The following is a 16,426-nucleotide window of genomic DNA, read 5'->3' on the forward strand; positions in this document are numbered from 1 at the left end:
CCCTTGAAGACAAAACGTGTTCTCCAGGAAAAAAAAATGTTACAAGATTTCTCCTTTGTATCTCGTTAACTGAACAGAATCAGTTCGCCTGTGCTGCTGTTTTATGTAGTGTCATCGGTTCGGTGTTTTTGAGAAGATGCAGAAACGGGAAAGAAAAGTGAGACAGAATACTGTGTCGGGGATATATTGTTTGATAGAACAGCACGCCTTGTAGAAATCAGAATCAACAGCGAAATGTCGCTTTATAGGCCTGAAAGATATTTTTAAAAATTAATTTTACATTTTTCGTTTTCTTTTTTCTCATCTTTAAATGCTGCAGGTGTTACGTGCATGTAAGAACGGCAAATTAGCCTGTTAACCTCTTTGATTAGATCAAGATTTTAATGTGAATGAATCAATCTTTGAGATGGTAATTTAAGGTATTAAACAGGTATAAACGCCTAAAACATTCTAGATAGAGCTTTGCAGTGTAGGCTGATCAGAAGGCTATCAAGTACAAGTTTAAGTAGCCTATTATTCTAACAGAATACCAAAGCCTATTATGCTTAAGCTCTGTTAAAAAATAGGCTAATTTATTGAATTCGTGCTGTATCTCACAGAAGAGTTAGGCTATATCTATGCATAGAAACCAAAGGCAATACACACTGCCAACAGGCTGCATTCTTTAAGCACGTAACGTCCGCGGTGATATTTCAGCACAGAGAAAATATCCAAAACACGAACAGACGAGAGTTGAACTGCAGGGGGAGGTGTCCTATTTTGTTTGCTGGAGATTTTGTTCACAAAAACAAGGACTGTAGCAAAGGTTCTATCACAAAAACTCCGGAGAGCTATATGAAGACCGCGACACAGTTATTGGTTTTCCCTCGCAGAAATGCCAGTGCGTGCTGTAACCACCAGGTTCATGTACAAGGGACTTTGCACTATTCCAGATGTCCTCACCTACCGGACCCCTGTTCATCTGCCTGAGGATGAGGTGGAAGGTGAGTTATTTTTGTTTGCTTGTTTGTTTTGTTGTGGTTTTTAAGTTGCATTCACGCTAAGAGTCTTTACATCGAAAAGGAGCGCCTACATAATAGCCTAAACAAGTTCAGGACCATGGAGAGCACCAACCGGTATGCGCTTCATTTGTTGTAGTTCATAAGTCTGACTGTACATAGGCCAGAACAGAAGGCCAACTTATTCAACATCATGGGTAGGGGTGAATAATAACTGTGTCAAGCTTTATGGTCAACTTTTCTTTCATCATCTCTCTTTGTATTTGCTTTATGTTGATTTTACACCATTGGTGCAAAAAAACAAAATTAACTATTACAAGAACTGTTTTTGTTTTTTGTACATAAAGCTTCCACCATTTTAGTAGCAGCAATAGTACGACATACTGTTTTCAGTAGCCTTGCCTTCCCTGGGCTGTCATACATGTACGCAAGAGATTCAACTTCTCCATTTTGTGCATTCAGACTTATGATCTTATGCTAAATCTACATCATCATGTCATCAGACAAGATGCCACGATTCCTTGCTATGACTCACATATGGGAATTAAATGTACCTGTTTTCACTTAAGTCACCTGTGGTCCACAAGAGAAAAGACTGAAGAGTCAGGGAGCAGTGGACTATACTTAAAATTTGCAAAAAAAAGACTAATCTGAAATGGAGAAAAGGGCTGTGATGAATGAGAATTTTATGGTAATAAATAAGAATATAGATTAACCTTACCCCAAATGAAGAGAATATATACCTGAATGAGATGTGTGTGTGTGTGTGTGTGGGGGGGGGGGGGTAATTAAATTACATCTTCTACCCTGTTATCACTACTCATTTCTTCATTAATTAATAAAAAAGGTCATCGATATCAGCATTCTACTTATAGGCTAGATTAATTGGAGCATTGCTATTGCTATTGTAAGGCATAGATGTTAAGAATTGAGCTTTTGTTTTGGCAAATTGCCCTCAAAATGAGAAAGCACAGCTGGACGTGATTTGGAACAAACCCAGGCAGACTACAATAAAGAGATAACTATCAGATGTGATATCCCTAAGTCTTTTATACTAAGGAAATTCCATTTCCCTTTCTTCTGTTTGGTTGCCTGGCCCACAAGTGGCCTTCTGTCCTTGCTTTGAGCTATTCATTTGACATTGAAAATCCACTATCTGCAGTGACAGCATAAATTTAATTAAAAAGTTGGCTATGAAAAAACAAGAATTAGAACAATAGTAAAATGTGTTGTGTGTTGCAGGAGAGGGCGCCAGGCCTACGACAATACAGCAGGTCCGGCTTCTCAGGTCATGGAGAAGTCTTTTCAAACTGTACTTTGGAAACACTAATGAGAACCATCAAATATTCAGGCCATAGTGACACATTCCAATTATCTTTTAAGCTTTATTTACCCAGGGAAGGTTTGCTGAGCACATAATGCTCTTTTTCAGCAATACCTGCTACACACTCACACAATCACATACCCTCATACCTGGGAGCCGCCCAGTATAATCAGTCTTCCAATTTTGCCACTGCAACTCCACTGGCACAGTTGGGGGTTAGGTGTCTCTCTAAGGAGTTATTTTCCCGTAGTTGTTGAGTTGAGAGAGTTACTGATCTGCCACCTAGACTTTCTATAAAAATATAAAATTTAAGAAAACCAGTAAGTAAAGGCTGTGAAAATGTGCCTAATACTCATACAAACCTAAAGTGTCTCCTGATGTGATGGCCACAATATTCAGAAAAACAAAACAACAACAAAAACAGCTACGTTCAATATGGATACACACCTTGGGTAAATACAAATTTGACAAAACTTGTGTACAGTACCTTAATTAAATCAGAATCAGAATCACGCACCATAAATATACAGGAATTTGTCTTGGTGGCATTGTTGCAAAAACATACAGACTGTTTACATGGCACAAGGACAAAAGGACCTTGCATCCAGTGCAAAGGGACAGTGCATGTCATACCATGGACAGACAAATGATACATATCACTCTAGATAAGTAGATTAAAGATTCAATATTCAGCATTCATACGCTATGGCTTCAGCTTTAGAGGACAGTGTAGAAAATGACCAATCATCCATTGTCCTAGTGTACCAGGAGGAAGTTATACTGAACAGAATGAGATGCATGAAATAAATTTAAGTGTTGCAGATATTATATACCTAAGGCTGTAAAGCCATAGTGTGAAGGTGCCTGAAGTGCTCAGAGATGTGTAGATGTACCAGTGCAATGCAGTGCTAAAACCTGTGGGAATAATGAATAGTATGTTAATGACTAGTAACAGCTGTAAGGGTTACCGACACTTTCACTGTCTGGAGAGAAGATTGTGGGGGTTTGCATGGGGCGAGTCTTAGGAAGGCTGGTTAAGTAGGGTGACATCTCTTGGGAAGAAGCTATTGAGGTGACCGGGTGTCTTGGTCTCAACGGACCTGTACAGATTCCCGGGAAAGTTTTTGGAGCAGATGGTTGCCTGGGTGAGCAGGGTCAGTGGCAAGACTTCCTGCCCTTTTCTTCGCCCTTGTGTCATGCAGGTGTCATAAACCCTGATATGTATTCAAGCCATTACCACTGTAAAGTAATTATACCCCTACTTAACTATGCAATAGCAGTGTATGTGATAATACCCATATATTGAGACTTAAGAAATGTAAACGTGTGTATCAGTTTAGATTATGATATACACCAGATCATATATACAGTATAACTGAGCTCTATATGGTGTGGATAGTCTGTATAAATCTGTTGGCCAAAACTGGTTAGTTTGAGCTGTATTCACAAAATCTTATACATTATTGACCTTGGGAATTGTACTGTGCAAGCAGTCTCTACAATTTACTAGACTTAATTAGTTTAGAATTCAATATGTAAACAAATACTTCCATCATGTGCAAAATGTAAGCAACAGCCCATTGATTCATCAATTCGGATTCCTACTTATACATTTCCACATTACCTCTATACTACTACTCCTATTCAGACCCTTTATTTAAATCACATAATCACAATATTATTCATGTTCCTCAGACACATCCATCAAACGTTTTTGAATATAAAATTTGAAAAGTGAAGAGTGTGTACATTTCAGCTATTTTAAACTGTTATACCCACTAAGCACAATCTTTGTATAAACAATATCTATCTGTACAGGACCTAATGCTGCACCAAGTGTCTCCTCATTTAAAGGACACAGTATTAACAAGAACAAGGTCCAAAACCAAGTTCAGACAAATATGCATGGACAACTGGGATAAATAAATGTATGATACTTTTACTACATCCTGATATACATTCGGACTGCTCCCACAACTAACATAATTACACTCCAATATTTAGATAGAGTAATGATTATGTGATTATGCACATGCATTAGGTAATATGTTTTGTGTTTGATGAGCCTGAACCTTGAATCTTAATTCAGTTGAGATTCTAACATTTATTAAGCAACTTTTTGGAACGAGTTGGAAATTACACACATTTAAAGTGTCCTAAAAGGATGCATATTATGCGTTTTAGTGATTAGATTTGCATTCAATCTTTTTTAATGAATTGAAATTATTATAATAAATTGAGATTACTATGATCAGATATATCATATTTAAAATACATTATCCCACCAGCCACAACTAAGATACCACTCTATTTCATGAACAAACAATGCACTCATTGTATCCAATATGAAATTATATAAGTTAACTATACTGTGTAAAGTGTCATAGGCCACAATTCATAATTTGCAGTTATTGTAATTGTACATGTGTTGAAATAGATAATACTCTGGTTACAGGGCAGAACAGTGACTTCCTGGCAGTTACATTCATCGGAGGTCTCTTCCAGCTTGTTTCCATTCCTCAGTGCATCACTGACAGAGGCTGTGAACAGTATTTATAGATCACAGCATGTAGGAGAATCCCCCAGACATCAGGCATTGTAGTGGGGTGTAGACCATCTTCCACTTTGTATGCAAAGCTGTCTTCATCGGTGGTTACAAATGGAGTGGTTTTGCAGTAGCATTGTACACAGAGACAAGCGGAGGGGGAGCTCGCACACTTCTGACTTATCCGTCTGTGATTACAAACCTGTACTGTCATCGGTTTAGATCATATTCCTTTTGCATCAGAACATTTTTCTGACATCCTCTGTTGTTGCTGCATTACCAGATACACATGACCTCCAGCTACGTGACATTTAGCACACTGTGATCGTGTTGAGTTCAAAGATTTATTCTTGCTGATGGCCAGTGGTGTTTTTGTGGAAGCAAAAGTTGTTTAAAATAATGGGATATTTTAGAGAGAATCTTAAAGCACTCAATTTCCATATCACAGAGTGTAGAATTCGGAATTTGTTTCTTTATGTATCCATCTGAGATACACATCTATGTAAGCGTTCCACAAGAAGGTTCACAGCAAAACAAGTCCACCATTTGTGGCAGCCCATGGCAGCTCCGGTATATAGGGGTTGAATGTCTCAGTCAGGGACACTTTCTCATGATGGGAAACGCTGGCTGCTGCAGATATCGAACCTGTGACCTGTCAGTTATGAGATGGTCTGTGGTACCACCAGACCACCCTCACACCACCGTGAAAATGTGATTAATCACATGTCTAAACTATATTGTCAACTAATGTACAACTAATGGAAAATACTGGTGTTGAGTTTTTTGCACATTTTGAACATTTATTTGCAACTTAATAGTTGAATTGTTTAAACATTCAATACATTCAGCAGTAGATATGTACTACAAAATAGCATTACCCACCGACATATGAATACTTCCTTGTTTTAGGCATTAGCTTAGATAACTGAAAGCAACATCCCAAGTAGCCTTTGGATCAATGCATTTAGCAGGATTATAGCTTGTGTGGGAAGTGATAGCTGTAACATTTACTTTACACATATTGTGTAATGTGTAGCAAACAAAAACTACTTTGACTGGCCAGCACATCCAGGGTTTTTTAATAGAAACAAAATAGGAATGTGACACATGTACAGAAAAAGCTTGAAACGTAATTGGCCCACGAGAGACTGTCGAATTCAAAGAGGAATCTCACTGTGCACATGTTGTACCCTCAATTCTGACTGGCTGTAAAAATAACTGTCTTCTCCTGCATCTTTGCTCTAAGGTTTCTATATCCTCATGCAACTTCAAGAACAGAGTCCTGGAATGGAAGGCTTATGGATAATGTTTATCAAATAAGTGCTAAAGGAAATCTGACAAAAAGTGAAGACACCAACATTTTCCTTTGAGGACAATCTTCACTAGCCTACTTTACACAGTTATATAGAATATAAAATCAATCAACTTTCAATTTCACCATTTACTGATCACTACAGTCACTAGAAGAAGAGCCCTGATGTTATAACCTAGGGCTCTATTTTCATGAATCAACGGCGCAAACAGCAAAGCGTTTCAGTCAATGGAGGAGGGCCAAGGCGCTCCACAATGCAAGAGCTGCGGAAAGTGGCTTCCTGGCAAGAGTTTCAGACTATAGCCCAGAAGAGGGTGAGGTGCAGAGCCATGCTTGATGCCCTATGCTCCCTAGAGGGCCAAGAGGATTAAGTCAAGTCAAAGGTTTTGCATATCATCTGTCTATTCCATCCAACACTCATCCTTTTTAACTGAAGTAATTACAGCGCCTACAAGTATTAATTCCCCCATGGAAAATTGGAGGCAATCATATCTACCACTTAGAAGAATGGAAAAATCCATTTGAACGACCCTCCAACTCATAATTCCTAGTTGGAAACGTGGGACTCTTCTCTGAGCTCGAGTTCCCTGACATGTAGTTCTGTGAAGTCCATAAACATAAATCAACTTGGCGGCGTTCATAGTGAATGGGAAGAACAAAAAATAACAGCGTTTTAAGCTTTTAAACAGACTTTCAAGTTTCTGTTTGTGCATGACGTCATCAAACAGGTATAGGGCTAGATGATAAAAAATAAAATAAAATAACATAAAATCATTTACTTGCACTTTTTTCCATCTTAATGTGTTTTTGTGAGAGATATAACAGCTAACTGCTTTCAGAGCAGCAAAGCTTTTGCTGCTCTGAAAGCAGTCAAACAAATGCAACTTTCTTTCAGTCTATATTGTTCCCACCTCAACCACATTAACACTCTGAGATGGGAAGTAGGAAATTCTAGGTGGGAAGTTTCCCAGTTTCAAGTTGTCATGATTGTACCACGACACAGCCCCCACACAGATTCACAGAAAAAGGAGACTGTCCTCCCCCAAAAAACGACCACATAGGTTGTTTGTACAAGCAGCTTATAACAACCTAGTTATGTTTTCAAGTTAAGTGACCTCTAGCGGTTGTGTAAATAACGACAATGTTGGTCTGCGTCCACGTCACATGACTGTCAAGTTTCTCTCTCAACATTGAAATAGCAGGGTGGAAAGTTAGGGCGTTGTGGTCGGGGATGGTGGATGGGCGTATATGTTTGCCTTCGATGGCGGCGACCAGGGTTCGATTCCCAGTGTTTCTAAAGGACATACAACCGTGAGTCACATTAAAAAAAATTTTAATTTAACCATGACCAAACCATTTTCCTAACCTTAACCAAGTTGTTTTAGTTGCCTAACCATAACCATAACCCAAGTTGTTTTATTTGCCTAAACTTTACCATAACCTTAACCCTAACCTTAACCAAACTTGTTTTACTTGCCTAAATTTAACCAAAGTGGTTTTAATTGCCTAAATGTAACCATTAACCAACCTTTGGGACGTAATTCAATTTGTGGTGGAGGAACGTTTTCAAATTTGTCGAGGTCGTGTTCATTTCATAGATTTTTGTGAGATCACGTTGGAAACGCTCCTGTGGGTCGTATTAGAGGGTAGGAACAAACGACCTATGTGGTCGTACGGGTTGGAGGACTTGTTGGAGAAAAGGTACCGCCCAGAAACGTCAATTTAACCCCTGATCATTGTCAGTATCACCAACAGGAATAACAATCTCTATGGGGGGTCCAAGTCTGGAGAAATCCATATGCCTATTGAGAGCGACATTCCTACTGCCACGGACCTGACACCGTCTTCAACCACTGCTGTGAGGGTAAACAAATGATCCTGTCAGGTGTTAATTGATGCAGGTGGGACTGTGAGGTCAACCTTTTAACAGCTACTTAATGTGACAAGTATGTGACAAGTGGTTGTTTAGGTCAGTGGTTCTCAATCCTGGTCCTCGAGCACCAAAGCCCTGCTGGTTTTCTATTTTACCTGGTAGTTGATTACGCAGTATGCTACCTCCTAGCATACAGTAGCATACGGCGCTGTCATGGCTGCGATCCAGGTTGGATACTTTCCAAGTTTAGGCATAGTGTCTCAGATACACAAATACAAAATCTATAACTATTACTGAACATTTGTGAGTACTTCTACCACTACAACTTGGTCTCAATGAAAATAAACCCATAGCCTAAAAAATGGAGTTTGAGATTAAGGTTTCACAGTCAAAATGGGGTGTTATTTTGTAAAGGCAGCTATCTATGCTTGTCAAGAGCTACAGGAAACCCTGAGAGCCTTGCGCTAGGCTACATTTTAAATAACCAAATATCAAGGAAATTTAAATATGCAAAGAAAACACCAAGGAATATCTACTGAACTTTTAAGACTACAGCTACTGCTAGCCTACTGCTACTATTACAAGGCTACTGCAATTACTAGCACGGCTAACACTACTACTATCACTGCTAGTACTAGAACTACTGCTATTACTACTACTACACTACTAAAACTACTACAACTAATAGTACTACTACTACTAGGAGTAATGCTACTGCTACGACTACAACCAAGTGAGTTAGTAACACCCTTTAGTATGCTCCCTGGTGGTGTTTGCTGTTCTCGCTCCTGTGACCTGGGTTCATTTCCTTTGTCAGGGAAAAAACTTTTTAATTTATCTAGATTTCGGCCTGTAGTCAAATAGAATTATAATACTCACCTCTTCCTCCACCTCCTTAGCAGTAATCCTCCTCAATGTTGTAATGAGAAAGTGGGTACACTGCTGAAATATTTATATCCTCAGCAAAGCAGAAACAGTACCCTGCTTTTTTGCATTTCCAGCAAGCTCATACAGTTTCTTCAGAAAATTACTTTATCTAGTTGTGTGCTTTGCTGAAATTGACCACTGAATACTTAATGAATATTTACTTTTCAGCAAAATCCTAAGGTCACTGGAGAGCTGATAGCGTCACAAGAATAAACAAGTGAATTGACCATTAGGATCAGTAGGATCAATGGCTGTGAACTATTATCAGTAGGATCCATGGTTGTAACTAATATACTTAAGTGTTTAAAGGAAGACAAGGATATAATCAAGCATGATGACACAAGTATAGCTTATTGTTACAGTAATTATTAATTTGTTCAGAAGGTATTCTAGTTCATCATCACTCTTTACTTGTACTGTAATGTCGTTAACAATCCAGGCAATTCACCCTCCAGAGGCTCCAAACTGGGAAATCAATGTATGTGCGTAAACGTGAACCTCCAAGTGCTTGGGCTCCATCGTGTGGCGGTAGTGTTCAACAGTAGCACAAACACAAATATTTTTCATTGCTTCATTAGTAATCGTGGGATTTCACAAGAAAAGATCACTAGTATGGGAGTCTATCTGTGACAAAGAAATTTTAGAAAGTCAGTATGGTGCATGACAGTAGGCCTACTGTTTTTGGGCAGGACTGCAGTACTGCGGCCAGCCACTTGGTTTCCATGTTCACGTGCCAATCCCTGACCCCCTAGTTATACAGCCTCTGTGGGCTGTGATTAAGGAGGCAGACCACTTCCTCCCTGGTGGTATGGTGGTAGAATATGGTGTTCTCACTTTCATGGTTGGATACATCACTTTAAAATTTTCCAAGTTTAGGCCTGTAGTCTCTAGGGTTGGGCGATAGTGTACATATTCCTGTCAATCAGTCATCATCATGTATATCAGTGATCGTCTATGTCGACGGACAAAGACAGACAATTGTACTGTAGCTTGTTTTAAATAGGCAAGGGAAGCGACAGCAGGGGCTCTATGGATGGTATTGTTGGTCAGTCGGTCGGTCGGTTGGCCAGCACAGACTTCTTGAAAACTGTACTGAAAACTACCTAAGGAATAAACAGAAAACAGAAAAATGAAGCTTGGTGACTTGCCTGCCTTTGACCTTACCGAACAAACACCACAGGACAATACACCTGGGGATGTTGCCCCCATGGAAATTAAGTGTGTAGTAAAATATCTTATTCTGTCATGGCAGATAGAGTTGACACATTCAATTCAGCCATGCAGAGTTTTCCCTATTCACCTCTTGATATACGAGACAAGTCCTGCCCTATCAGTGTCAGCACCTTAGCCTCAAATGATAACAAACTGAAGCAATCTTCTGGTTATAATGTTGTTAATACTGTTGAAGATATTGCCTTTTCTGTTGAACAGTGTCGAGGGAAATGTGCATGTTCTATTTATTCTTTAATTAATAGAGATAGCTCAGGTACTTTTTGCTCCTGTTTGACTCAAAATAATGATTGATGAGCATCTGAAACAGTTAAGCAACTTCCCTAAAAACAGTGTATATATGGTGGATATGGTGCATCTTCCTACTCAAATTTAATCATTGGGCCCTTTGATAAGGCACATGTTCTTGAGATTTGAGTCACAACACTGGTTTTTCGAGCAGTTGTCGTCCAAATTGAAGTTTAAAAATCCTGTAAACACTAGTGGACCATATTCAGCTTCTTGAGTGTTGTCACAGTGAAAAAGGCACTGAACATCCAATTTTCGTGAATGAGAAATAATTGGCCCCAGTCACAGGTGACAACTACATTAAGACAAAGATTTTGAGATTTCTTGGAGATTGACAATACAGCATGTTGTCTCTGTCAAGTTGCTTATTCGTAATGGTAATAAGTGCATTAGTGGGCAGTCTGTGATTATCATCGATGTAAATGATACTGTACCTGTCTTTGGAATGATGAAAGACATTTTAATGGTAGACTCCTCATTTTATTGATTTGAGTTGATAGATGCTGAAAAGCTAGTTGAACATCATAGTATTTAATGAGTCAAAACCAGTGTGTATGTTCTGCTAAAATATAACCTTGATGATATCACTGCATGTAAAAATGGAAGATTGTGAGCTTTTGGGGGGTGGGGGGTGTGTGATGGTGTGTGTGTGTTGCGGTAGAGAGGTAATAGACAATTGATCCCTAATATGTTGTTAGTTACATTTTGTTGTTTTTGTCAATGAATGTAGAATACTGAGATTGACATTTCAGCAATATGTGGAATAAATGTGATATTGATGTGACTTTTTGGGTGAGTCACAAGTATGATTTTGAAAACAAACAGATTAACAAAATGATATTCACTGTGTGGTATTGAAACAAGCCCGCTCACCTTGAAAATCTCACCATGAAAAAAGGCCAATACGGTATGTTTCTCACAGGAATGCAGCTTTTGTTTGAAAATGTTTAAATTTAAGATATAACTAAAATGATCTGAATACTCTCACACACACACAGTGCTCAATAAGTAAATTATTCTCAAAACAAGATCAGTAAGATTTTTTTAATGTAAGAGGAGAAGTCTTGGTAAGGATAGACATTTCTGCAGTGCGTCACACCCATTATCTGATACCTGAGAATGAAAATGAGAATGAACAACTTGAATGTGTGGTTAGGTTCACTCTTTCCAAAAAGAAAAGGCATATTTATGATATCTGGGTCACCGGCAGCAGTCTCACCTCCCTCTAATGCCATTTCAGTGTCACCCTCTATTTCTGGCAGAATGCCTTTACTTAGGGTTTCCCCCATTTTCTAGGTGAGATGTTAGTCCAGGATCGAGAGCTCTGGTATCCCCTTGCTGCCAGCAGTAGCACCGATACTGTGTCACTGTGCAGCAATATGCTTCTTGGCATCAATCTTTATATTGTGTGACAGAAAGCGTATGTACGGTTTTACAAATCAGGTTAATTTTGTCCGCACGCACCTCTTTTGTATGTATGTAACCTTTTTTGTGGAATCTATACACAGTTTTATAAATGAGGCCCCAGAAGTACATGAACTGGCACTAGACATGGGGTACGTCCCAAAGCTACGTCACAAATCCTGGAGTGGAATGGAGTGGGGGAGAGGAGGGAGTAAGGGAAAGCGAAGGCCATTTGGGACTGTTTCTTTGCTTCTTCATCATCAAAAATGGATATCTGCTATTGAAACATAACTATTGCTATTGAAATATCATAACCAAAATGTTTATGCACACACAGCACAAAATATGAATGTTATATTCATATTTTGCCTGTGCTGCCATCCTGCCAATGTTCATTTGATAATTAACATAGTCTAAACAGTAGGTCACATTTATGAGCTGGTAATTCCCCTGCCAAGTGTTTTCAAGCTTTGTCAACAATGTCATATTCTCAGTGTGTTCACAGTGAGGTCAACCCGCCATAAAAAACAAAAAAAAATTTAAACGACTTCCTGGGGACGATACTTTAGGAGCAGCATCTCTCATCTCCTCCTCTATTGGGACAGAAAGCAACATGGTGGCACGAACATCGATTTCCAGTTTTTGGAGGAAAGGAGGGATTTTTTGGAGCTTTGGGATGCACCCCTATACGCGATAATGTTGTAAAGGGAGATTTGTAGCTCTCTCTTTTCAAGCAGAGCTCAATCTCTGCCAGGTCAGTGTGACCTTGTCTCTGTCAAACCTGATGGGATCTCTGATTCAAAAGAGGACAAGTAAACTGTGAGCTGAGAAGGAGGAGGATGCCTGCTTTTCTGAGATGATGGATGAAAGACAAAGGTGCTAATCTGACAGTTGATCAAATAATCTAAAACAAACAGCTCCATGCAGGTGTGTGTTGAAGAATAAACAAACATCAACAAGCCTGTTTGCTTTCCAGAAAACACTCAGGATCATGATTTCATTGGCAGCTGTCGGTCTAACCTGCTGAGGAATTGTTAGTGAAGATTTCATTTTGCTCTTGCGTGGCAAAAATTTATCAATTGGTCATACTAATTTTGCTCCAAAAACAGTTTATCGTAATATAATTCTATGTAATCTGGTTGCCTGTTGACCCAGTCTTCCAACAGTTGAAATGCAGGGAATGCTGGATGCCACCGCCCTGGTGAACTGAAAGAGTGCTAAAAATGGTACTTATGCAAATATTTCACCAAAGTAAAAAAAAATAGTCACACCACTAAGGAACAAAGCATTATTTTACAACAAAAACAAAGATATTCCCACAACAGTCCCCAGTTGGGCAGTCCATCTGACACAGCACGTGTCGCCAGGATGGAAAGGGCACATGGTACCAGGAGCAACAACAGAAGGATGTTGGCTCTATGATCTGGTTCTACAAATCGTTCAAAAGATGGCACAGCTCAGTGCTTAAGGCCCTATCCATGTGTAAACACTGGATGCACTGGACATCTGTGAAAGTCAGAGAAAAGGAATAAAACAGACACCTATCGTATTGGTGAGGTGCAGGCCTACAACGATTCTTATTTAGAAAAAGGCAGTCACACACTCATAGTGCCGATGCACAGATTTATTTGGCCATTCCATAAACCAACATTTCAACTGACAATGCTGCCTTCATCAGGAGTTGATCTGGTATTTAAAGGTTGCTCAGTTACACAGCTGTTAATCAGGTTTGCTGTTACATGACAACTACCTGTGTTGATAGGCACAGGCTGACCACATGGTCAAGTGAAGAGATCATAACCATCACTTGACAGAATAAATAAACCTGTGTCAATATAGGTAAGCTCATCATAGTCACAATATCTGCCTGTCACCAGCAATTAAGGTTGTCCTATACATATTTAGTGGACTTTTTGCAAGCAATTACACATCGGTACACATCCAACCACATGCACACACACACACACACACACACACACACACAAACAAACACACACACACAGCTACTGGTACGTATATAGTACGAGTACCAGTACGTTTACCAGTATGTGCCAGTACCAGTACGTGTATAGAAGGCCACACACACAACACACTACACATTGGTACAAATCCACCCTCACACTCACATACACAATCATTGAGAGACCAGAGGAGCCGGTGGGGCCATTTCTCACTGACCAGAGTCGTTAGTAGACACACATGCAGCTCTCTATCTCACTGCAGCCATAGCTATAGCGACACACATGCACAACCTAACCATCCAGGCGCACACACACACACACGCACACACAGCTAGAAACACCCTAGCAACCACCTAGAACTCCCTAGCAACCACCTAGAAACACCCTAGCAACCACCTAGTACACCCTAGCAACCACCTAGAAATACCTTAGCAACTCTACAGCAAGCCCACGCATTTTCTCCAGGAAATGTATTCTAGGTTCTTTAACAATTTAAAAAAATTACCAACGCTCCTATGACAAAGGTATCAAAATAAATTACAAAATGCTGGTAGCAAAAACATTTTGTTATTAAAATATATATGTATTTTGTGTTTTTGAAATACATAATCATCAAAACAATGAGATTTGAACGTTCATGAAACCTTGTTTGATCAATCTGAACTGCTGATGTTATTTGGCTAAAAACAAAGCTGTGGATATAGAGAGGAGATATCCCTTGATCATGGCATCCTCTTCCTTTGGTATATTCATTTCATATTCACAGTTCACATTCAAGTGCACACAATATTATTTGTTATAGCCCTTAAATATTTATATAGATATCCCAGTTTGTATGTATTTGTGCATTCTGGGGATTCATTAATTATTGGCATCCATTAAACAACAACTATTTATGAGCCTCCCAATCAGATCCATCAGAGTATCCATGATTAAACAAACAGATTCAAACATGTTTTATTTCTGTGACTTAAACAAGTCTGGGCAGGCTGCTATCATGTGAGATGGTCAGCAATGCAAATGTGAGAATGAAACGAAGTGGCACACACTCACACACTCATAGAAGAAAGCATGACAAATTTACAAACAGTGTTGTAGAGGCTACCGTGGCATTCATATCGTCCCCACTCAACAACATAGCCTGCATTATAGATGCGGTTCGAATTATGCAGGGACTATAGCAGCAGGTGAAGTCTCTTGAAAGAGACCTGAGCTCCTCTGAAAGCAGTAACAGTTTAAATTTCTTTTTAAAATTCATAATCAACCACCAATCTTTTATTTATTTGACAGTTTAATGAATTTGTTCTCTATGATTCATATTACAACAAGATAAAATCTAACTCCAGAGGGAACACAGTGGCCCAGTCTCTCTTCCTAAACAGTGAATCCAGTCCACAACAACGTCAATAAAAGACTGATGCAGTCTGGTCTACTAAGTTGCAAAAGTGAACAGCAGTATATCTCAAGAGAAAACCAGTGCATTTAAAACAACCAAAGAAAGACTAGCAAACAGAAAGATGAGTGTCATCATGAAACTTAATGAAATGAATGGTGCAACAGTAAGCCCTGCACATAGACCATTCTTGTGCTGAAATCATTACAACACATAGATTTTGTCCCATGTTAAATCAATTGGTTTGCATATTAGCATAAATTATGTGAAAGTCCAATACATGGACGTGCACATGATTATCAGATGTGGCTTCAGATGCAAAGGGGATGTAGACAATGTGTTTTTTTACATAGTTGAGCTGGGCCAGGGCACAGACACACAGTCTATGTGTAATTGCACTGAGCATTTGGACACCAGGAATGGATTAAGATTTTTTGCCATTTTTTCTAAACAGGAGAACATATTTGGCAGGTTGGCTTCTATGGCCCCTCTCTACTCAGTCCAACCCATATATCACTTTCAGTGTCCGCCATATTGGATTTTCCACCATTTTCCCCATGCTTTTAAACCATTTACATACCAGTATTTCCATGTATTTTCTTTGTTAACACAAGAAAGGTGTTGTCTCTCCTTCTCCTTTGTGCTATTCAACATTTTTTTTCTTTCCATTGATCAAGTGAGTGCCATCAGCGCTTCATCTAAACTAATTTCACACATATAATTATTTACCTTTAGAACAACAGTGTGATGAGGCACACAGAGTTCCCGAATTCACTTTTAAAATTATCATTGAAGAGCTGTATTTCGGTGCATACATTATAGTTTACCAATATTTTTAGGATATTGTATCTTTTAACCTTGAGCAATGAAGACAGAAATTGTTTTTCAACAGCTGTTTTACATTTTTTCTAGAGAGGGCTCATTAGACCCTTTCTTTCCCCACACTCAAGGTTATTCTTAAGCACTGTCTTGAAGGAAAGGGCTTGACTGACTCAATTTTTTTCCATGTGCAGTATATATGCATAATTTGTAAACCTGACAAAAATTCTACAACTATGTCACATCCATAACGTACAGAAAAGTTGATGTTACACACACATACTAAGTGCGACTGTATCCAACTTTGCCGCTCAAAGCTAACTTTAACCAAAGCATTATGTGATCAACAAAT

General features: G+C 39.0%; 1 protein-coding gene across 1 annotated transcript in view; it reads left to right on the forward strand.

Moving 5' to 3' along the window:
• The first annotated feature begins 874 nt into the window (after positions 1-874).
• The window catches only part of cabp7b (calcium binding protein 7b), a 31,188-nt gene continuing 15,636 nt past the window's right edge, over positions 875-16,426 (forward strand). Inside the window, exon 1 of the mRNA XM_071522406.1 lies at positions 875-983. Within this exon, the coding sequence (XP_071378507.1) occupies positions 875-983 (109 nt within the window). The remainder of the gene's footprint in view (positions 984-16,426) is intronic.

Source organism: Centroberyx affinis, unplaced genomic scaffold, assembly GCF_046629955.1.
Source record: "Centroberyx affinis isolate AG114_WGS23_722 - 3 ecotype Tasmania unplaced genomic scaffold, CSIRO-AGI_Caff_v1 ptg000087l_1, whole genome shotgun sequence".
NCBI lineage: Eukaryota > Metazoa > Chordata > Actinopteri > Beryciformes > Berycidae > Centroberyx > Centroberyx affinis.